Raw genomic sequence first — 25384 nt, 5'->3', positions numbered from 1 at the left:
CACACACACAAAAGAAAAAAAAAAAAGACTGATATGTTCTATGCAGGCCCACTAGTCTAAATATGGTATTCTGGTTAATATTGCGTTAATGGAATATGAGTTAAGAAGCAAAATCCAGCCAATTTTTTTAATCCATCTCAGGGGATGGCCGTATTGCCACTTGCTGTCGACTGAAGATGACATCAATGTTGCTTAGGTAACAACCAATCACGGCGCAGCTCCAGAAAACAGGTGCACTCTGATTGGTTGTTGCCTGAGACCTGAGCAACTGTGATGTCATCTTCAGTCGACAACAAGTGGCAAAATAGCCACCCACTGAGATGGACAAAAATGGCAGAATTTTGCTTCATTTTTTATTTATTTAACCTTTATTTAACCAGGATAGTCCTGTTGAGATTAAAAACCTCTTTTTCAAGGGAGTCCTGGCCAAGAGGCAGCAAAACAGTTTACATTACAGTTACAAATAAAAGTTTCACTTACAATCACATAAAAATTATATAAAACAGTTACAGATCAATGAGGCTGTCTCAAGTGCTCTTAATCTGGATCTAACATCGTTCAATGAAACAAGTTCCGTTAGTGTCCAGTCCTTTTGCAACATGTTCCATGCAAAAGGGGCAGAGAAAACAAAAGCCTTTTTCCCCAGTTCATCACTCATATTTGTCATGTCTGAGGTGTGGTTGTGCACTCAAACACAGGGAAGCAGGGCGAGGAGGCAGAGGTGAAGCTTTTTTTTAAAGGAAGATTAATTAAACAAACAAAACAAAAGCAAACTCCAAAAGACAAGACAGGAGGAAAACAACAATGACTCGACAGACAGAAGCGAGACGAGAGACTATACACACACACACACACACACACACACACACACACACACACACACACACACACACACACACACCCACACACACACACACACACACTAATGACATAACAAGATACACCTGTACGAGGGAGAGGGCACTGATTGGTCGACACACGAGGAAGTCAGGCAGACACAGGTGGACAAGATCACACTCAACGAGATAAAGGACAACAAAAACTACAATGGAATGGAACCTACAGTAAACAACACAAAAAACAACACTTAAAACGCAAAACATGACAATATTCTAAGAAAGGAATATTAATCAGAATGTCATGTTTAGACTAGTGAGGTCACATATAACCTATTATTGTCAAGAAATGTTTAAGGTAGAATATTTTAATCTCAATTTGGCAACTTAATCCTGCCAAGATTCTGCCTGTTAACGAGAGCCACCACATCGTTACAACTTCTGTTTTCGCTGCTCCTGTATTTGGTATTTTGTATCTGATTGTTTTTATTTTTATATAGTCAGGAACCTAGTTGCTGCTAGTGGGCTCGAGCATACCACACTATACGACACTATACTCAATAACTCCTTAAGATCTATTTCTAGTGGGCACTAAGCATCAACACTTGGTGTTACTGCATGCTAATTAGTCAATTTTCTTGACGCCGTCCCCTGTGGTCGGGCGGGGGTGGTTCTGCCCCCCCCCCCCCCCCCCCCCGTTGTCTGCTCGGTGGCGGTTGCGTCTTGGCCGCTCCCTGGGCCCCCTGTGGGGTGCGGTGTTGGGGTGCTTCCCCTGGTGCCCGGGGCGGTGCCGTCCCGGCGCGGTCCGCTGCTCCGTGCCCGGCGGCGCGGTTCGGGGTGGGTGGGCCTCCGGTGTGCCCCGTGGTTCCCTCTCCCCTCCCCCTTCCTCCCCCCCGTCGCCTCTCCCTCCTCGCCTCCTCCCGCCCATCCTCCTCTGCCTCCCGGTCCCTTTTCCCTTGTCGCCCTCCCTGCTCCTCCCCCCCCCGCCTCCTGCCCTGCAGCCGCCCTTTCGCCTTCTTGTCGTCTTCTCCCCGCTTCCCCCCTTCCCTGTCTGCCCTGTGGCCCCTCCCCCTCCCTCTCCCTGGGCCTGGGGCTCCCTCCCCGGCCCGGGCGTCGGGCTCCGGGGGCCGGGCGAGGGTTCGGGGCCTGCCCCACTCCGGTATAACTCCTGGCGCCCCGGGCGGGCTCCGGTGGCCGGTGGGCTGTCCGGTAGCCCTGCTGCGCTGGCTGTCCGCCCATTGTGGTGCCGGGTGGATGAGGTGGGGGGCGGGTGGGGGTGGGGGTGCTGGGGGGCGGGCGTGCCACCTACACCCGCCGGGTTGGGTGAGGCCCCGCTGGTCGCTCCTCTTACTCACTTCACTAGCTTGCACTATACACTTTGTAAATATACACATAGGGCACACAACACATTTCTTGGTGGGGTGGGGAAGGGTGGAAACACCGTCTTCACCCTTCAACTCCCCTCCAATTTTAATGCACCTCACGTCCAAGGGGAGGGGTGAGTTGGGGCGGGGAGCCATCAGAGGGGATGGACTGCAGTGCCTGGCAGCGCTGTGGTCCCCCCCATTTGTGTCCCTGCCCCACCACTTTGTCCCTCCATTCCCTTTTTGAATGCACCACACATATACATATTCATTTTTTTGGGGGGGATACGGGTGTGTCGGAGTAGGGGAAATTTTTTCCCTCTGCTCCGACTCACCTGCTCCCAATTTTAATGCACCACACGCACACACTTGTATATACACTGGGTGGGGCCACATTCACGGTGTAAGGGTAGAGCTCGCCAGTCGGCGAGCTGGCGGACTCAGTAACAGGGTTAGGTGTCACTAGTACTCTGGCGTGACGACCGGGGCCTCTCCCCACCGGGCTCGGTGTTCTGGTGTTCCGCCTTCTCCCCTGGTGCTTCCTCCTCTGCTTCCCCCCTCCCGCCGCTGTGCAAATCTCGCGCGGCTGGAGGTGGGGTGGGGTGGGCACATCTTCCCTCTCTGCGCTGCTGCCCGGTGCCGGTTTCCGGGGGGGGGGGGTTCTCGCGGGGGGCCGGGTTCGCGGGGGGGGGTGGCGGCCGTCGGGGGGGGGGGGCGGCTTGTTTGGGGGGGGTGGGGGGGGGGTGGAGGTATGGGTGGGTGGGGGGTTGGGTGCTGGGGGTCGGGGTGTGTTCGGGGGTTTGGGGGTCGGGGGTGGTGGGGCCTGGGTCGTGGTGGATGGCGGGTTTGGGTGGGGTGCGGGGGGGTCGTGGGGGGATGGGGGCTGGGGACCGGTGGGGCGCTGTGGGGGCCCGCTGGGCCTCGTTCTGCGGCCTTGGGCTCGGGGGTGTGGGCCGGGGGTGTTCCGGGTGTCTGGGTCGGCTCGCCGACCGGTGTCCGCTCGGGTGGCTTGGGGGTGGCCTTGGTGCTGCCGCGGCCTGGGGATTCCGGGGGGGGGGGGGGGGGGGGGGGGCGGTGCTCGCTTTGCTGGACCGCGGTTGACGGCTTCTTTCTTTGGTGGTGGTCCTTATGCATGCCAGATCCGTCGCACCAGCATCTACTGAAACTCAACAGAAGTACCCTCTCCCTCCCACAGCCCCTTGAATCAGTTGGTGCTGGTGTCTGTGGTTCTCACTTTGCTTTATCTATCCTTCCCTCCTTCCTCTCTTTAGTTTTTCCTCTGGTCACTTGAGATTTTAATTTATTAGAAGTATGAGGTTTCTGGGGTTGGCATAAGACTCTGGTTTTGTAACCACGCAGGAGGGGTCTTGTTGGTGCTGGACTTCACTTTGATGGATTGGATGTACTGGCTTCTATTGATCTCACTCTGCCTTATCGATCCTTCCCTCCTTCCTCTCTTTAGTTTTTCCTCTGGGCTCTTGAGATCTCGCTAAATTTGCTGGAATTTAGAGGCTTCCGGGATTGGCGTAAGACTTTGATTTTGTAACCATGGGGAAGGCAGGAAGTGTTTGGTCGGTGCTGGATGTCACTTTGATTTACCTTTCTTTTCTCTTTATTTCTTTTTCTTTCTGACCTTTTCTCTGGTCTCCTGACCATTTAAATCTCACGACTCTGGCAAGATTCTGAAGTACCTGGTTAAGGCGAAGGGTAATGGGATATTTATAAGGTTTTAGGTGAATGAATGAGTATAAATTTATACGTATTTGCACGCACGCACACACACGCACGCAAACGCACACACGCAAACGCACGCAAACGCACGCACGCAAACGCACGCAAACGCACGCACACATACACACACAAAAAAAAAAAAAAAAAAAAAAAAAAAGAGCAATGATGACAAGACGTTGAATCGGTAAGACTACCGAATGAACAATTCTGAGCTCTTAAAAAAAAAAGAAAAAAGAAAAAAAAAGAAATGTTTAAGGTTGACTTTCACTTTAAGTACACTTGTACATTCTCAAGTTCCAGCACAAGAGCTAACCTGGCAATAGCCAGATGGATATGTTCCACAATATCCATCTGCTACCTCTTCACAGTAATTTGGTCGGGAAAAGGCGGGACATTCTGTACAATAATTCGAAGTGATTGGACGATGCAGCATTTTACGTTTGTTTTAACCAATCACGGCCATGGGTGAAAATTTAGACTTCGTTCTTGCTGAAGGCGGGAAAAGCACAAACATCTTACCAGCTAGAAATGCACGAAACATTCGACAAGGAAAACGGTGAGTAATTCTGCGAGAACAGAATTAATTGCAGCGTCCATTCATCCATGTTAGGTTTGTTTGTTAGCTCCGGCGTCTGCGCTAGCTTCCTGGTTTTGTCACAATTGCATATCCCGCCCTCAAACATAAGGTCGCTCTGTGATTGGTCCGAACCATCGGCGGTTATCAGCGGGAGCGATACAAGATGTATTCTCCGGAGTTTGTGAACTCACAAATACCGCGAGAATTCATCTTGCGAGAGCAAGGTTTTTCAAGAGCTGTATCAAACCAAATATAGATAATAACGTCGTTATAATTGCCATACTATTTTAGTTAACCACTGTTAACAATATGGGTAATACTCATCCATAATTTGATGGCACACAACACAGCCTAATACATTATAGGGAATCTCACTATTGAATTTAGTTACTAACTCCAAAATATAATAGCAATGTATGAGTACCGCACCCATTCCTGAGGGGACCAAACATGGAAGAGCACACGAAAAAGACCCTGGAAGGCTCTTTTAAAACGAATATTGTGACTTTCCAAAGTGTGTAAAATACAACCGTTATCACAAATTTATGATCCATCTTCATTTTATATGCACTGGCGCGCACACACACATACATGCGCGCACACACACAGCTCCAGGGTGTGCCCAGCATCAGCGCGAGTACTCTCTCTGCCTGTTCTCCTGCTCCTGGTGTCCTTATTGGTTCCTGCCAAATCTGGCCATCCAATCACATTAGGCGGAGCGAGTGTGTGCACAGACTTGCAAATAATCTGCGCTTTTACAATAACAGCACACAACCTGCACTGCCATCTCTCTAGTCTACAGTGTTTCCTGCTTTGTTTTGTATGCTTGTTATTCTCTTCGTCTTTTGATGAAAGCATTCATGTTGAATGTTGGTTAAGGATCTCTTGGGGTCAAGTTAGTTGTACGTCAACCTTGACTTTCCAAGTAAAAACTGGCACTTGTATATACTATAGTTTACCTTACATATAATTATTTGTCTATACAACATTATAGAATAAATAATGCACTCCATTTTCAACATTGTGCACCGGTTTCTATTTGTGTCTATTTCTTGTTTTCCTGAGCTAGTGGTTCCGCTGAGTGGGGGCTTCTAAAGCTGTTGTGAATTATTAAGCAGAGGTGAATTATGGGGCTGCAGCGAGCGAGAGAGGGCGACAGAAAGAGCGAGAGAGAGAGTGCAAGAGAGAGAGGTCTGGACAAAAATAGGTCAACCTAGTTGTGGCAACCCAGGCAAGTAGAAATGATTCTCTCTCTGAGGAGGAGCTGTGTGCGTGTGTGCGTGCGTGCAAAGGTTGCGTATTTGTCAGGCGCTCACGAGCACTTATTCATAGCAGACAAACAAAGCTCCCGCCTGTAAGCCAGTCGTGTTGCGTGTATGTCAAAACATAAGAAGTACATCTCATCCATAAAAGGAAGCTATTGTGGAAACGCAAACAATCATTATGAGTGTGACACAACATAGTACAGCGGCTCACGAGTTCAATTTGTTCTGCTTGGAACTCCACTTACCCGCATTTCAAATTAAAAGGGACACTTGACTCATTGAACAATTTTCAGCAATGAAAAGTTAATATTTTGTCCAAAATGAATGTGATAACTTCATTATTTGTCATGGACAATTAATACTTTTAAAAAGTTTATTTTTTTCTACTTGCTGTCGACATCACCTGTGCTGAGGAAGCAGGTAACAGCCAATCATGGCTCACCTGTTTTCTGAGTTTGGTCAGTAAACAATCACACCTAGGGACAATTTAGTCACTCCAATTAACCTACAATGTATGTTTTTCGGAATGTGGGAGGAAACCGACGAAGCACGGGGAGAACATGCAAACTCCACCCAGGAAGGCCGAAACCTGGACTCAATCTTACATCCTCTGCAATGGGAAGCAGACGTGCTAACCACTCACCCACCATGCCGCTAGAAATCCAATGAGAGATAATGTTAAAGAAAGCACTTTTGTTTAGTTCTGAAACCCAAAACAGTCACACTGCAATATTGATTCAAATTACAACATCAAATACAAACAACTTAACCCACTTAACACTTTATTCGCATAACATCAAGAGGCGCGGAACTAACTTGACTAGACCAGAAACAACGAGAAGGCATCGAGGAACAGAGGAGCAGGTGGCGATGAGCAGAGGTACAGAAAAATAATTCAGCAAAAAACACTTATATAGTCAGTGAATGGATCTGATTGGCTGCGGCCAAACGTGGGTAACCCTGATAGGTTGCTGAAACAGGACTGACATGGATTTATCTGATTCACTGCTGACTGGCTTCTGACCATATAAGGAGATTAAAGATTCTTGACGTCACATAGCTTCTGACCAGTTGAAAGGGATGAAAGATTCCTGACATCACATAGTTGCTGTTTACATGCTGATTGCATCAGTTCAAATCAGACATTTGCCACAAACAAAAACACAAGTCATGACAAACAAAAAATAAAACTTTGAAGTTTCAGTCTTTGTTGAAAATTAACTGAAATAACAAATACAGGTTAATTGTTTACTTAAGTGTTAAGCAAGACACTACATGAGTTGGGGACTGAATAATACACAAGTCAAAGTTCTTTCCCGGATGGCATTAAGCAGGAAATATAATTCAATAATGATTAAATTAATAAAAGCATACTAATATATTAGTGGTTAGTAGGGATGTCACAATAAGGGGAATATCGTGATATCGTGATATTAAAACTGCCACAATATCGTCGTCGTCACGTTCACAATATTTAAAAGGAACACATTTGTTAAAAAAAAAAGTCCAGTTGATTTTCAGTTCTGGCACCCTCTAGTGGCTAGTTTATTAGTGCAATTTAAATTTTCATTAGGGATGTTTTGGCCTTCGATGTTTAAAATCTATGCTAATTGTCAGATGAAAGGGAACCCAATTTGCTTGTGAAGCGATTACCAAATAAGTGTCTCAATACTATTAGCGATTGTAGGTGGTTTATATGCATTGCTGTTATATACAAAAGCACAATATTGTGTGTTTTTTTTTTTTTTAGCATGAGCTCTCTTTTTTTTTTTTTTTAACAATATTGTGATCTTTTTTAAATATTGCCAACGCCCCCACAATATCGTGATAATCATCGTATCATGACCTTCATATCGTGATAATATCGTATCGTGATGTTTGGATATCCTTACATTCCTAGTGGTTAGTGTACATAATTAATAATTAATAAACATGTCAAATTATAGAAACTTCTCTTTCTCTCACTCTCTCTCGAGTAAAATTTACTCATTTTTAGCACTTCTAAAATTACACATTAACTGAGTAAATCTTAATTATTAATTTAATTTAAAATGTATTACAAAAATAGCTGTAAACACATTATGCAGAAGAAAACAAGTAGCACATTGAAGTATAGGCCTACCCAATGTTTTTAATTAACTGCGAATACTTGAAAAAAAAATAGTAAATATAATTTATGAAACCAAGGGCAAAAATTCAATTTTTACAGTGTATCACCCAAGCACTTACTTTTGGTGTTTCATGTCTATACACTGCAAAAAATAAAATAAAAAAAATATATATATATATTAGTAATATTTGAGTAATATTTGGGAAAAAAAAATAGTAATTTTTTTTTCACTCAGGCTTTGTCGTCTTTCTCCTGTTACAACCATGTCCTCCCTTCATGATAACGATGCAGAAGTGTACTTTTTTTGTTTGTTTTTTCTGCCATGGACGCAATGATTAGTGAGTTATAATATATTGACATCATATGCAAAGCAACCTTTGGCTCCGCATCATGTTGAGGCACATTAGTTAGTCACCCGTAGCTCGTAGGTAGCTGGGACAGCAAAATTTGGGCATTTTTTTCCTGTAACACTGAACAGTGAGCACGGAGGGCAACCAAAGATGTAACCAACAAGCATTAGCATTACCCAATTGCTTGGCATGGTCCAAACCTCTACCTTCACCTTCGTTAACTGCTAAGCTCATTTCCCTTAGACTGTTTCTGTCTATAGCCTGCTAGTAGATGCTCACTATCCCTTTTGCTGTCAAAAGAGCACATTTGTGGCATTTATTTGACCAACAGCGAAGGAAATTATTTAGCCTGTCATTCAATGGTCATCTTGACAATAGGTCTGAATTTGCACCACATCCCACACAGTTGAACTACGGTGGTTTAAAAAAAAAAAAAAAAAAAAAATAGCATTAAAATTTCCCCCCCGATTTTCTCAATCACTCTGCCTTGGTCAAATGTCATAGGAAGGTTCCTTTAATAGTGTAAACCTTGGATTTTACCACCCATAAGTAGCAAAATATCACCAACATGTCTTGAAATAGTCGATCTGATAGTAGGTCATAAAAATTATAAGGACGTTTGTGACTGCACTTCGACAATTGATGCCCTCAGAGCCAGTCTAATTACAGTTTTAAAAAAAAAATATCGAGAGACTGTCGCAAATACATCAAACACTCCTTTGATTGTTTCCTGTGAAGACAGCCTCCTAAATGCATTTCTATATAATCTGCTTGCTCCTGTGGTTGCTATTTACATCATAATCCCACAAGTGCTATATTGCAGCACAGTTGAGCGGTTCAACAAGAGTTCAGAACAAGAAGGAGCGCTTACTGGCTGATCTTGTGATTTCACTCTCTTTGTTTCCTTTTTCTTTTGAATAAACATTTACTGTTAATTTTCCATACACAATTACTCTTAACATGTTCTGGGTCAATTTTTAATATCCTCAGAATAATTGTCCACACCAAATGATGAACTCCAGATCTTTTCAAGGTGTATTAATAGAGCGTCTGACCAATGTTTTGGACGAAAGGGGAAGTGTATTCTTATAGGTTACTTTGCAGGTACAGTGGAACCTTGATTTAACAGACTAATTGGGGGAAGAGCTCTTTCGTGTACGCTACTGGTTCCAGTAAAATGACACCCATTGATACAAATTGGTCGATAAAACATGCTCCTTTTAAACTCTTTTTAAATGGTGGATGTCAACTAAACTAACATAGTCTATATGCTCCATTACTTCTCCCCCTGCTAACATAGCTGCCACATCTGTCCCTACATTGTTTTGATGGTAAAGGTGCCTCTGCCAACATAGCTGCCACATTGACATACTATTTTTACCTTGATATGACCTAGCATGTAAGATCATTCTTACGCTGTTTTACTCACTTTTTTTGAGATTTCACCATGGCCCTTGTTAAGACCAACAGGTTCTCTGGGAAACTCAACACAAACAGTTTTGCCACCAATTTCCTCAATCAACACATATTTGAACTATAAGTCAGTGCACACAAATTTCATAGCACATGTGCTGTCATGTCTGGGGTCACGCCAGGGTTAAGTTTGGGTTCATGACCGTGAGGTCAAGTGTCCGTTAATGTACTGACATAACAAGTGTCTGTTTTGAACTGATGTAACAGCATCTAGTTTCAACTGGTTTTAAGTTATGTGACAGCTATGTGATGTCAGGAGATTTGTGATGTCAATCTTTAATCCTTTACTTAGTCACAACCAATCTGATTCACGGTCGGATTATAACTTCTATTACCACTGTTCCTCTGTGCAACTCTTGTTGTTTCTCGTCTCGTCAAGTTTGTTCCACGCCTCTTGATGTGAATAAATACTTAAAATCGTATTTGTGTCTGCGCTTTGGGATCCAACCTCCAGCACAAAACATGCGCAAAAGAATCTAATTTTTGTGTATCTAAGTCAAATTTCAGGGTTAACCAATGACATTTCTGGTGTTTTTAATCAAAAAAAAAGAAAAAAAAAAAAGGTCAAATTTGGCCCGAATAGTGTGTACGGGTGAAATCATCAGCAGAAATATACTGTAGGTTGACTCCAGTGATTCCAGCAGTTGACATGGAAGAGTGGAAGAGGTGTCAACCCACCTGATAAGTGTGTGTGTGTGATTGTGGGCATGAGCGTGATTGATCGCGCAAATTGCATCACAGCATGCTTGTGCGTACTTTAGCGTGACTGAAAGCATACAAATGCACCTGTGCGTTATTTGCGTATAAGCTATTTCACAGAATTGGGGTCATTTGCTGGCTGGAACTCTCTCCAAACAAATTGAGATTTCGGTCTTCTGTCAACTTTAAATTTGGAAATACGCATATGCATATTATTTATATATATATATATATATATATATATATATATATATATATATATATATATATATATATATATATATACACACAATTTTTTTTTTATTCCTAATTTAGGCAACTTTATTTGTTGTCATTGTTTTATTGTACTGAAACTCCTCATTTCAGTTATAGAAGAGTAGTGTTTTGTTTTTGTTTTTGTTTTTTTTTAGCTTAGATTTAACAAATACATAAAATATAGCTACATGACATGACTACGCAAATTACAATACCATACAATAACCCAAGATAAAATAACCAAACATTTAAAAAAATGTGGTTACAGAGAGATATTAATCACTCGTGTCATGTATTATTGTATTATGCAGTATCCATAAAAAAATAGAAAATAAATGTGTGAACTCACTTTTGGCCTACCCATGGCCTGCAGAGGATGTGAATGATGCAATATAAGGACTTGCGGAATATTCTCAAATTTTAGAGGGCTTCATGTGTTAGTTTGGGTAACACGGCTTAGTGAAAATGACTAAAATGTGAAGTTGAACTTTATTTATTTATATATTTTGGAAAATATACATGACTCATTGAACCATTTTCAGCAGTAAAAAGTTAATATTTTGTCCAGAATGAATTTGATAACTTCATTATTTTTCATGTACAATTAATACCTTTAAAAAGTTTTTTTTTTCTCTCTCTCTTGCTGTCGACTGATGATGACACCACCTGTGCTGAGAAAGTAGGAAATGACCAATTATGGCTCACCTGTTACCTGGGTTTGGTCAGTAATCTGAGCCATGATTGGTCGTTACCTACTTCCTCAGTACAGGTGATGTCATCAGGTGACAGCAAGAGAGAGAGAAAAAAAAAACTTTTTAAAGGTATTAATTGTACATGAAAAATAATAGTTACCACATTAATTATAGACAAAATATTAACTTTTTACTGCTGAAAATGGCTCAATGAGTCAAGTACCCCTTTAAAGCATAAATATACTCAACAAAAATAACGCTCCCATTTTTTATGAGATGAACTGAAAGTTCTAAAACTTTTTCCACATGTAAAATATCAACATTTCTCTCAAATATTGTTCACAAACCAGTCTAAATCTGTGATAGTGAGCACTTATCCTTTGCCGAGATAATCCATCCCACATGACAAGTGTGCCATATCAAGATGCTGATTAGACACCATGATTAGTGCACAGGTGCGCCCTTGAGTGCTCACAATAAAAGGCCACTTTGAAAGGTGACCAATCAGTGCTATGTACTAACCATGCCTAACCAGTGACTGTACTAACTAGCTGACTAACCAGTCAGTACTGACTGGTTTTCTGAGTCCCCAAACCCAATAAAACAAAACTGCACCTTCCAGAGTGGCCTTTTATTGTAGGCAGTTTAATTCACGAGGGGTGGGTATTGATTCAGATATCTAAAATCAATTCGATTAAATTCAATTCGGAAGGGACCGATTCAATTCGTTATTTGAAGGAATAACACCCCCGAAGTCGATGCTAACATCCCGCTAGCATTTGCTAACTTCCTGTTAATGCTAGGCTAGCGATGTTTTAAAAACAAAGCGTGTTTTGTATTTAAATACACAGTGGATGTAATTCTTAACATTGTGTATCTAGTTTTACAGTTAACACCAACTGTGGTGTCATTAAACAGCTTAAAGGACGTTTCGGGACAACAGAATAACCAGAGTAACATACACTACACACTTGCTAGTTGCTAATGCTACGCAAGCAAAAATGATGCATTCAGGGTACTTTCACAGCGTCGGAAACTTCGGCTTTCTTCAATAACGTTTTAAGGGGAAAATAATCCTCCATTTAGCTCAATTGGCCGATTACTTTGGCCGATATTTGAAGACCAATAATCAGTCAATTATAATTGGCAGCTGATTAATCGGTCGGGCCCTATTTAGCACATTAATTTACGGGGGAATAAACTTTATTAAAAGTAACGATTCATGGTTTTATGAATCGATATTGGGCTATGAAAAGGAATATCGATCCGATATCGATATATTGATATTTTAGACCCAGCCCTATAATTCACACCTGTGCAATGTGCACTAATCATGGTGTCTAATTAGCATATTGATATGGCACACCTGTGAGGAGGGATAGATTATCTCGGCAAAGGACAAGTGCTCAAAATCAGATTTAGACTGGTTTGTGAACAATATTTGAGAAGAATCGTGATATTGTGTGTGGAAAAAAGTTTTAGATCTTTGAGTTCATCTCATAAAAAAATGGGACCAAAAACAGAAATGTGTTTATGTTTTTGATGAGTGCAGTAAAGTTTGGATGAAGTGTAACACAAATATTTTTAAAAAAAACATTTCAAAATGATTTGTATTATTACTAAATATACAATCAGATCAATGTACAGTACATTTTATTTAGTAAACATATTTTACGGTTACTTTTATGGTGCATTTGCATTGATTTGGGGGATGACCACTGTATAGTTCCACACATGTAAGACTACAGTTCTTATTGTTATGACGTACAGCTATTAACTGTATATATAGAAAAAAAATATGTCTTTATGTTCTTTTTCTTTATTATGTTGTGTTATATTTTGGTACAATACAGTGCTTTTAAAAAAAAAAAAAAAAAAAAAAAACATATTGAAAAAATATTTCGGGGAGCTCCATTCATTCCATTAGTCAAGGAAAAAAAATCAACTCGAGTCAATGTCGCACATCTGTCGCATCCGAACGCACCAAAATGCACTTGTGTGTTATCTGCGTGTACGCGCGTCTGCGAGGGGTGATGAGGTTTATATGCGTGTATGTAGCAAAATGTGAGCGAGCGCAAGAAGGCGGGGCGAGCGAGGAGAAGCATGACCTACATTTGGCAAAGCTCATCGTATGAGCATGAAACTGCCTAACATCACCCCAGAGTTCCTCAGCATGGAGCCACGTGATTGGCTGCTTTCAGCTCCAGCCTGACAACAGCACTGGCATCACCCAGGGGGGTGGGGGCAGGGGCGGGGGGGTTAAGATGAGGATATGGGGCAGAGGCACATACATTAAAAAATAAAATAAAATCGGGGGGACAAGGTCATGGTGACACTCGTATGTAAACATTTGTATTGTTGACATTTTATTTCTACATTGCGAGTACTGCAATGGAATTTTGGTCAAGGTTATCAAGTGGTAAAGATAAGATAAGGAATGAATCGTCTTATAAGCCAATATTCTTGTGTTTAATACTTCTGATTAGCACTCTGTACTGTTGTGATGGTTTTGGAGGGAGGGGTCTGCGAAGGAGTGACTGATGGATGCTGACTTTGGTGTAGCAACAGTCGCAATACAGAGCCAATTTGTATCACAACACCTCTGCAGCTGGCAAAGACACAAGTGGGCACACGCACACACTTTGACAATGTGCCTCCGCCTTTCTCGTTCCCAGAGATCCCCAGGCACAAGGCATTGTGGGATTCTCTCTGGCAAGGCTCCGGCTCTTCGCAGCTTTAATCTTTAAGTTGTTTCCATAGAAACGATATGTTCACTCGCGAACTGTCAGGTGGCTTCTAAAGCAAGACGTATATAAGGGAATGTCCTCGGTGAACGCCCGCCCTCGCCCAAGCCAATAATAAAGAGAACATCTCAGTCACTGTACAGACGCATTGATCTCCATTATAAATAATGAAGAGTAAGTATGGAGCACGCGGAACGCAGTACTTCAATTATTAATTTCCTTATTCCTGGAGTGTGAATTTTTTTTTTTGTTCTGCCGCAATCCAAGCTAATTTATATGCTGTACATTTGCTGGTTTGTTGAGGACACTTGGAGCCCTGCTAGGGTTATCTAAGGTAGCCCCCACCCTTTGCATCGTATCAAGCGTACAGTGAAGCCCCACTATGTCGTGGTTCATCATTCGCGTCCCTGTTTTCTCACAGATTTTTTTTTTTTTTTGTACAAACGTTTTATTTACAGGATACAGTCAAGCCCAAATTTAGACTTGCATTCCTTCAGTTGTCCTTCTTTTCCTATCTGAACAAGATGACCTGGAAGTATACATGGAGGAGAGATTTTTTGACTTTGAAAAGTGCTTAGGAAAGATTCCACCTTAAGCATATGCTACTCTACCCTGACCCACCTTTATGGAAGGTTGTTGATCCTTCATGGCAGCAATATTTCAAGCAAATAAAACAACTAGGGTGAAAAAGTGACGAATCACAAATTACCACTATGCTGCAATGCATTTATTGTCATGTTTTTGGTTCCATGTGGTGAGGTTTTGGTTGGTTTTAGGTGTTGTGTTTTGTCCCGAGTTCTCCCCGTGTCTCATTATTGTTAACCTTTTCCACCTGTGTTTGTCTTCCCTTCCCAGTATGTGTTGCTAATTAGTGCCCTCTGCCTGCTGTGTTTCCCAGGTATGTCTTGTTAATGTCTCGTTAGTGTTGTATTTAGTCAGTTGTGTTTGTTCACGCGTTGTGATAGCATTATCTTGTCTTGCCCTGTTGAGGTGTGCTGTGCTGGTAGTGTTTACGTCTAGTCAAGTTTCTCCACGTCTAGTCAAGTTTCTCCACATCTAGTCAAGTTTCTCCACGTCTAGTCAAGTTTCTCCACGTCTAGTCAAGTTTCTCCACATCTAGTCAAGTTTCTCCACATCTAGTCAAGTTTCTCCACGTGTAGTCAAGTTTCTCCATGTGTAGTCAAGTGTGTCCACGTCCTGCCAAGTCTGTCCACGTCCTGCCAAGTCTCTCCACATTATGCCAAGTCTGTCCTGCCTAGTCAGTCCACGTCCTGCCAAGTCTGACCTGCCAAGTCTGTCCACGTTCTGCCAAGTCTGTCCTGCCAAGTTTGTCCACGTCCTGCCAAGTCTGTCCTGCCAAGTCTATCCATGTTCTGCTAAGTCTGTCCATGTCATGCCAAGTCTATCTACATTCTGCCAAGTCTGTCCTGCCAAGTCTGCCACGTCCTGCCAAGTCTGTCCACGTCCTGTCAAGTCTGTCCTGCCAAGTCTGTCCACGTCCTGCCAAGTCTGTCCTGACAAGTCTGTCCACGTCCTGCCAAGTCTGTCCTGCCAAGTCTGTCCACGTCCTACCAAGTCTGTCCTGCCAAGTCTGTCCATGTTCTGTTAAGTCTGTCCATGTCATGCCAAGTCTATCTACATTCTGCTAAGTCTGTCCTGCCATGTCTGTTCATGTTATGCCAAGTCGGTCCATGTTATGCCAAGTCTGTCCACATCATGCCCAGTCTGTCCACGTTCAGTACAATCATGGCAACCAGTCCGCTCACGTCCCATCCGGTCTTCTACTTGGTTTCAGTCAATAAAATTATTCTCATTCCTGTTGGACTCCCGGCCTTGTTTCTCCACCTTTGGGTCCATCTCCCCTCATCCACTCGCTCCACACTTCCTAACATTTATAAAAATAAAAATGTATCCAATTACAGCAATTGAGAACAAATTCTGCAGAGCAAAATAAAAGCAAATTCAAATACATGGAAACTATAAAATGTGATATAGTTACGTTATATGCATTAAAATACATCATTTCACATGCCACATGAATAAAAGGTTCCTTAAAGGCTAAAAACAGGTGCAGCGCATGTTAATTCTGACAAGAAATTTGAATTTAGTTAAGTTGTAATCCCTTAACTAAAATGAACTCAAGTTTTAGTCATAATTTAATCATCTAATTGTATTTATTTTTAATCCAATTTTAATCGATGAAAATAAAGGGCAATTTTAGTCGACGAAATTGACAATTTAGTTTTCTTTCAGCATATTTCAACTTTTACAGAAAATTACAACACACCTATTTGTAAGTGTAGTTTAACACGCAAGACACTTTTAACACAACGGTGTCTTTATTAAACTTTCTATAACTTTATTTCAATGCAACATGTTGAACTGACAATATGCCACCTTAAAGCTTATAGTTTTCACCTAAATAAAAAAAAAAAAGGTGCATAATTGCCCAGGATTAATCTTACAGTTGCACAATTAATGTAAACACGTTTGAACATCAAAATAAAGTGCAGTGAACAGTTTCGGAGTGGTTCTTTTTTCCCACCCGCGTTCCAGTTCCATTCCTTCTTCTGATTGGATTTTAGATTTTCGCTTTAGTCATTGACAAAATTGACAGTCAATTTTAGTAATCATCATCTCAATGAATGTTTTTACTTTCGTTTTTGTTTCATTTTCATCTGAAAAAAATTTTCGTGACAAAAAAAGTATGACAAAAATTTTCCGTTGCTGCGTTCATGTGCACTATCAGTCACTAATTTTTTAAATGATGATAGTGGAATGAATGAGATGACTTTAGAGTTGCAGAGACACAACATTTCAAATAGAATCCAACCAAAAAACAATTCAGACTTTGGGAACAAAGATATTAGATAATATAAAAGCAGGAAGTGCGGGTGGTGGTACACATGGTGAGCAGAAAACGAAAACGATGTAATACATCATAATAGCCTTTTAAGTGATACTCACTGTTAGTGACAACCTGACCAAAATAAATACAAGCATGCAAATATAAAAAGTGTAGATTCTGGATTACAAAATAAGATACATTTAATAATCATTTTATGCACTCACACATACAGTTTACGCACACACCTGCATTCAATGACCAGCAGTATGAGTCTTCCCCAAAAGACAAGCACAAGTCACCCATTCGCTGCCTATGTGCCCGTTTCCATGGAGACACACAGTTAAAAATAACATAGGCGATGGCTTGTTTTGTGCCATTCCAGCAACACAGCTGATACAGTGTCAAACATACGCAATATATCATAACATATCGTCCGATTTGACTCCATTTGCTCACCACTGGTCTGTAACATGCTTCAGTGCTACAGTTTTGTTTATCAACAGACTTCAAATGGACTCACTCAGCAGTTAACTATTTAAAGTCTGTGTCAAGGTAGTGACAGGTAATATTTGTAAACAACAACAAAGATGTGTTCATTATTTTGTATACCTTAGCAGTCCTATTAATTTTTCATAAAAGTTTATCCTCAATAGGTGTAATATATTGTGTCACTAGGTGGCAGTAGCGCACAAGAACTTTCAGAAGCAATAGTGTACTGAAGCAGGGTTATCCCTCAAACATCTAACCGGCAGTTATTTTGTTGATATTTTCCGCGGCTTGACAAGCTCGTTGTGATGTAACAGTGATTTAAAAGAAGAAAAAAAGGCTTATGGTGGACAAACACAGACATACAGGCCATAAACATGAATTTAAATGAGCATTTCAGTCCAGAAATGATTTGCAGGTCAGAGGGGTTGTGGAAGGGGGTCATGAGACAATAGTGCAGGTGTGCACCACAGAAAAAGGGATGGGTAGGGAGAACTGGATACACAGAAACATTATGAATATGGATGCAGAGAAGTACAAAGGCGCATCAGGGCCACATTGAAAAGAAAAAAAAAATCAAAGCTGAAATTTAATGAGGGAAATAATCTCATTTGTATCTGACAACACTGTATAATTGATTTTATTTATTTTTTCATTCATTATATTTTATAGGATGTTTCACCATGATGTCACATGTACTTTCTCGACAACCACGTTGAAGTCATTTGACCAAGGAATGAGCGATTGAGAAAACGTGGCAAATGGCTTGACTGATAACTTTAGTCTTCTTTAGTTTGAACGTGGCATGTCGGAAAGAAGATGTTGGTGAAAGTACATGGAAGGGAGACGGAATGCTGGCTTTAAATTTGTTTAAAAATAGCTGTGGTGGAAATTCAGATATAGTTAATATGATCAAGGAGGGACTGGCTAATTGTCTTTTCTGTTGCTCGGATTAATGTACAAATATTATTTTTTTGATGGTGATAACAAGCTGTGGTGCTTAAATTAGCAAGCAGTCTTGCCTTATGTATACTAAATGAATCAAATACAATCCAACCAAACATTTTTTGTCGGGTTGGAAAATGTCTTTCAAGTTTTTGTCATCATTTCATTTTAGGTCAGCAGTAAGCAGCACTTGTGTTCTTTGTTTACAAACGTTGTGAAACATCTTTTATTATTGTTGTCTATTGCGCCTGCCCACCCATCACATGTGTAAATCTTTTGTTTGGGATGTGTCTATTTCTTAAAATGTGCCTGTAAGCAAGATGTTCTGAATTTTGTGACAATATAAAGTTAGCCATTTTCAAGCAACGGACTCCCCCAATATCCTTTCTTCACTTCACTTCCCCTCACACAAAGACAGCTTTATTCTTCAATGAGAATGTAGATGTCTCGAGGCAACACCTGTTTACTTGAAAATCTACATTTTTTCTCTCTCTGAGATCTTGCATTCTACTTTTTTTCTTTTTCAGAATGGACCCAATACATTCTCTCATAGAGAAGGGATTGGGTGATTGAGCTTCAGATAAATACCATTTTGTTTATTTTTACGGTTCATTTAATTTATCAAGCAAAACTTGATTGAGTGGTAATTGTGTAATTCTAAACTCACTGCTTAAAAAAAAGAAGAAAAAAAAACAAGATACAATGTGGTTGTTGACACTTTGCTACAGTGTAGTAGTGCACAAAGTAGACAGCGTGTTTATCAGTGTGAAGTTATTGTCCCCTCAAAACACAGCCATTAATGTCGAAACTGCTGACAACTAAAGTGACTATTAGCCATTTTAGCCATTAGCAATTAGCCATTATCCGTCTCCATGGCATGTGATTCATAAATGTTACAATTAAGGTCTCAAGTGTGATTACATTAGGGAGAAGGATGCTGAATTTGGTGTCAACAAGCAATAGAATACCTCAACCCACCACTGGCAACAAAAGTGAAGACAAAAGTGAAAATGTCTACATTGGGCCCAATTAGCCATTTTTCGTCTCCTACGTCATGTAACTAATTAGTGTCACAAGGTGTCAGGTAGGAAGGTAGTAATTGAATGCACAGTCATTAAAATCCAAACTGCTGGAAAGTAACACACCTGAACCGAAATGTCCAAATAGGACCCAATTAGCCGTTTCCCCTCCTCGTGTCATGTGACTCATTAGTATTAAAGGGTCTCAGGTGTGAACTGGGAACATATGTGTTAAATTGGGTGTGATTGGTCAACAAAATGACTCAACACAACCATTAATGTTTGTTTGTTTTGTTTTGTTTTGTTTTGTTTTTTTTAAGAAAATTTATGGGCCCAGTTCATCAATTTTATTCCTGGTGTCATGTGACTTAATTGGGTTACAAGAATGCATATGTAAATGCAAAGCAGCTGTATTTTAAGATGGTGTATCATAAAAACAAAACACAAAACAATGTTTTTTAATTAAACCACATTAATGATGTCTATAAGTCTCTCGTCATAGTCCGCAGGTCTGTTCTAAAAATAGACCACCAGTGAAGTGATCATTATATGTTAATATTTGTGGAGATATATAGACATAAAGCTTAAAAAATATGTAGCTGTTCTCTACCTGGTTGAATCACTGTGTATTGTGTGAAATAATTAACATGTAAGCATCCTCACATACCGGCATATCATATATAAAACTCAAAGTCAGTTTTGCAATTTTTTTTTCAACCGATTTCTGTTTCATGTGCAGCACTTTGTATACAGCAATGCCTGTTTTTAAAGCGCTTTATGAATAAAGTTGAGTTGAGTAATTCTTATTAGTTATAGGTTATATTCATTGTTAAAAAAAAGTTATATATATACACACACACACATATACATATATATATATATATATATACATATACATATATATATATATATATATATATATATATATATATATATATATATATATATATATATATATATAATCTCAGCAATCTGTAGTTGAAAACTCAAAGTTCCTCAAGTCAACTGCCAACAGCACAAAATGCACTCCAAAATCAGTGAAAGCCAGAGTTCCAGATTACAGCAGATTACAGAGCCAGGGTCCTTTTTCCTTCTATGTTTGTGAAAGATGTCTTCTTTTTCACATCACTGAGAACCGAATGACCTTGTGTTTGAATGACTGATGGATTTTACAACGAAAGTGAGTGGCTGTTTCACACACGAACATACTTCGACTGTCATACAAGCATGTGATACACTTTCGCAGCATGTGGCGGATTAATACATTAATACTTTGTAGCTGACTGCCCCCCACCCCACCCCTCCACCCCCTTCCACATATTACTGCATGATGAGGAGATTACGGTCAGGGACAGGCCATGCCCAGGCGGGACCCTACCATCACATTCAAATGATGAGGGGGGTGCTCCACGTGAAAAACAGCTCCAAGCGAAGCATCTGTGATGGAATATCGTTCCTTCTAAATACAAAGTAATTTCCGGAAAAACAAAAACAAAATGATTTCCACTTCTCCACTGGATTAAGCAAGCAGGAATATTTTCAGGCAATTGTTGGACCATCTGATGAGGGAGGGGAAAGAGGGGACAGCAGGTGGGCGGGAGAGGAGGTGGAGGGGGAGGTTGTGTGACTATAGATGTTACCCGTCTAAATGTTTCGTTTTACACAGAAATATTTTTTGCTGAGTTTGCGAGAGACTCTCGAGAGCCGCAATGTATGAGAGAAAGGGATGAGTGGCAAACAAAGGAAGAAAACAGGGAAAAGGGGGAACCAGTGAACAGCTGCTAATCATGGCTTTGGCTTGTTTCGGGATTGGCTGTGCCCCTGTGCCATCGAAAGGTACGGTTAAAAATTACTTACTCAATAACTCGTAGAAAAATATCATTTGAATCTGTTTCCTGGAATACGAATGTGAATATAACATTAGTGGAAGGAAAAGGTAGTGTTCTGTCATCAAATCTGGTCATCTATTAGGTTTGAAATTGAATGTAGTCATTTTACTGCAACAGTCTTAAGCTTACATACTGTCTGACTCAAATTTTGGAAGTAATAAAACTACCCTAAAAGTCGTTTTTGTTCAATCAGCAAAAATGGTAATAATGAGTAGTGAATGAGTAGTGAAGCGTAGAGCTGCCAATGTGGAGTAAACATATATGTACATGTATGTACATATGCATATATGCAGGGCCGGCCCTACATGATTTGGTACCCTAGGCGAAAATGTACATGGTGGCCCCCCCCAATCCCATAAAAAAAAAAAACACAAAAAAAAATTATAGATATATTATATTTAATAGCACACCACACAATAAATACCAAATTCCACAAACAAATAAAAATAAGAAAAATAACAGAAGTACAATGCAATGCAACTTTTTATTGCAATTTTTGCAAAATGACAGTATTTAAAACCTCAAAATATTTTCACTATGTACATTAATAATTGTGTAAGATACAAAAGATAGTAAATGTATCAATATACAAACTTTGATATATCGTAAAACTTTGGCAATAAGGTGATTCACAGATAATGTGAATAGTGTGCAAAAAAACTTCACTAATTAACTTAGGAACATAACGGCAAATACTTAAAATAGTGCACGCCGGGACCTCCTTGCAGCAAAGGCATCAATTGGTGCGTCAAAGGATAGCTGCCTGGATACTTCTTGATTGATGCTGATAAGTGCCACTCTAGTTAGCCGTTCTTGTGACATGGTAGACCTTAAATAGTTTTTCATTAGTTTAAGCTTGGAAAAGCATCTCTCAGCTGATGCTACAGTCACTGGTATGGTAGCGGCCACTCTGAGTGCTACCCACATGTTGGGATAGATTTCTCTTAAGTTTTTTCTCCTCTAGAAAAACTAAAAGTTCCATGCTTGACGTATTGGATTTTGGCCAGGTAAGAAATGACTGCATCTCTGCTAAGAGTTTTTTTTATTTTTTTTTATTAGAGTACATATTGCACAAATAAGTAGACCCCGAGAAAAAGGCTTGTTAATTCCAGGCCTAGCAGACATGTTGCTACCCATAACAGTCATGGAGCTCATAGAAAATACTAGATGTAGTCGTTTTTGTTGTGGGTTGCTTTTTTTTTTTTTTTTTTTTTTTTTTTGCATTAGTTAATTTGATTAAATTGAAGATTTTGTAATCTATGCATCCTATTACAACCTTACTTTCATGTTGTGAGTCAAGTGCGTATTCTACAGAAAACATTTTGTCAATATTTTGGAAATTGTTCTTATGTTTATTGAGATATTGAACATCCATCCATTTTCTTGACCTCTTATTCCTCACAAGGGTCGCGGGGAGATATTGAACAAAATCTTTACATTTTTCAAAGGTGGTATACTCATATATGCTGAGCACATGATGCAGCAATAGCTGATATAACTGAAATAGTCACTTGGATCGAGAAGATCGAGCTTTGTGTCACTCAAAGTACTGCTGATTGGTGCTTGACTGGCTGTTGCTTCAGCTGTACATTAAACAAAATACATCACTTCAAATTATTTTGGTGTTAAAGCAGGGAAAACAAATCCATTTGCATTATGATAGAATACAATGTCAGAAATTATGGCTGTTTGTATTAAATGCACCATCCATGCACTTACATTCAGTAGCCTTTGGTGAAGATGACACTGAAGGATTGTTTACCACAGCTTCTGCAGGTGCAAATATTTTCTCAGCGCATCTAGTTAAAAAAAAAAAAATGCATTTACTATATCGATGTTTACATTAAACCAGCACATAATTCTTATTTTCAATAAATTAATAAATTAATGTGGTTATGTGAAACAATGACTTGTGCAAATCCATTTGCAGGTATCTGGACTTACTGGCTGTTTTAGTTTAAACTCAGCAAGCGGTGCCCCACTCTTGTGTGCAAAGTAGCTACTAGCATGGATGTAATGGTGCAGTAAACAAGTTACAAGCAAGCTAAAAAGCTAACGCTATTTTCGTGTTTATTTTATAAACAATGATGATTGACTGACATACATACCTCTACCCTGGGCCCGTTTTTCCTCCTCCTCCTTTCGCCGCTTTCTTAATGCAGCACTTGAAGGCTTGGACCTTTTCATTGTTGTCGATGTCAATGTATAAACAACACAAGTGTGCCAACCATCTATCTATCTTTCTAAAGTGCTGCCACTACACTCCGAGATGATATACGACCCCTCCCCCTACCTTTCATTCATTGTAAGCACGCCTGTAGCCTGGGCCGGCCCTGCATATATGTTCGAACATACTCGCATATAGGTTTGAACATACTCGCAAATATGTCCGAACGTACTTTTGTAGGCTACATGCTACAAAGTTAGCATACCTTCCCATAATGCCACGAAGTATTATTTTCACATGCGAGAGTGAAAACAAAACACCATTTTTTAGGCATTTGGGCCACATTACCAATTCATTAGAAAATTAAGTAGACAAAAAAAACAGTGTTCATTTGTAACCTTTGTGATTTATTATGCCTGCCGTGCATGATTTAGGTTTGTCATTTTTTGCCCCATAATGCAATGGGGTATTGAGTAGCACAGCAATCGAGTATGTTCAAACATATTTGCTAGTATGTTCAAACGTATTTGTGAGTATGTTCAAACATATTTGCGAGTATGTTCAAACATATTTGCGAGTATGTTCAAACATATTTGCGAGTATGTTCAAACATATTTGCGAGTATGTTCAAACATACTCGCCAGCCAAAAATGTTTACTCCACATTGGCAGCTCTACGCTTCCATAAATGAGACTCTTGAAAATGTAAAACTATACTTGTGTATGTCTCTATGGAAGAGTGGTAACGATGTTCAAGGGGGAGCTTGAAACAGTCCAGAGATCCATCTGTGGTGAGTCCACCACATTTTCAGGAGTTCTTGCAGAAACATGCACCTGTTGGTCTTTGAAGGGTCATCATGGGGGAATCTCAAAAACAGTGAAAGACCAAACTACACGTAACGGTTAAATACAACATTGATTGTCTTCCTGCAACAGGTCTATGCAGTTTAGAACAAGCAGCCATCAGAAGCAACCGAGATCACTAAGACACATTATAATGGATTAATTTTCAGCTTTTGTTCTCTTCACAAGAAGTGACCAGTAAACTTGTACTGCATGTAACAGTCTAACAAGTCTATATGACAAGTTTTTGCACTTAGCACTATAGAGTGTGCTGCTTGACCCAGATACACACTAATACGTCCTCGCTTAATGATTTCTATTCACCAACAACTTGACTTGTCTCAATCCAACTCAGTACAAACTTCTATTTATATGCCGATGACTCACATGTCTATTTCTTGTCAGACAACAGCACAACTCACTAAAACACAATCCTGTTTTACTGATGTTAAAAATCAGCGCAATGATCAGAACTAAGATATTGGATCATATGTAACATTTTATGCTGCCAAAGGTTTTAAAATTAGTTTTTTGCCCAACAACTTGTGCCTCTATGGTGACATGAGTAACTGTGGTTAATTGTGATGTAGAGTATGCTAACTCGTGCTCCAATTTAATCATCACAGATGGCCCTAGATGAGCCTGTACTGCAGTTGTGTGCGCCATTAGGCAAAATGTTACACATGCACTGAGGTGAAGTCTGCTGTGGTCTCACATTGCCTAGCCATATATGTTATCTTATACATTTGCTGCAATGAAGAACTGCTTCTGCTTGCAATGAAGAATGCTTTGCTCTGTTCCCACTCACATTCACATAGCCTGGCTCTTTGAAGATGACTCAAAAGCTGAAGAACCACAACATTAACGCAGCAGAATGGTTCGAGCCAGTCCGCTGAGGTGGCCTGTTTTCTGTTAAGAAATGATTGCAAACATGTACTCAGCAATCTTCCACTCACATGCACACACAGGCAAACAAGTACACTGTGTTCCAACTATGCCTTGCATTTGCATTTTTAGGGTTGGAACACCCATGTAACTAGGGGCGTGGAAAGGGCGTGGAAAACCAAATAAATAGAGAGGGTGAGGAGAGGA

At 40.4% G+C, this 25384-nt stretch overlaps 2 protein-coding genes across 6 annotated transcripts in view; one reads left to right on the top strand and one right to left on the bottom strand.

The window, feature by feature from the left end:
* ace2 (angiotensin I converting enzyme 2) overlaps positions 1-25384 on the bottom strand; it is an 81385-nt gene that overhangs the window by 40209 nt on the left and 15792 nt on the right. The window lies entirely within an intron of this gene.
* Positions 1-25384, top strand: part of nhsb (Nance-Horan syndrome b (congenital cataracts and dental anomalies)) — a 63194-nt gene that overhangs the window by 22679 nt on the left and 15131 nt on the right. The window contains exon 1 of one of the 5 annotated variants that reach the window (XM_077518690.1): positions 21024-21230. The exons of the other annotated variants lie outside the window; for them this stretch is intronic. Within the exon in view, the coding sequence (XP_077374816.1) occupies positions 21182-21230 (49 nt within the window). The 5' untranslated portion in view covers positions 21024-21181. Of the gene's footprint in view, positions 1-21023; positions 21231-25384 lie in introns of those variants that run through there. 5 annotated transcript variants of the gene reach the window in all.

The sequence above is a fragment of the Festucalex cinctus genome, chromosome 4, assembly GCF_051991245.1.
Source record: "Festucalex cinctus isolate MCC-2025b chromosome 4, RoL_Fcin_1.0, whole genome shotgun sequence".
In the NCBI taxonomy this organism is placed as follows: Eukaryota; Metazoa; Chordata; class Actinopteri; order Syngnathiformes; family Syngnathidae; genus Festucalex; species Festucalex cinctus.
This window is presented reverse-complemented; position numbering and strand designations above follow the sequence as displayed.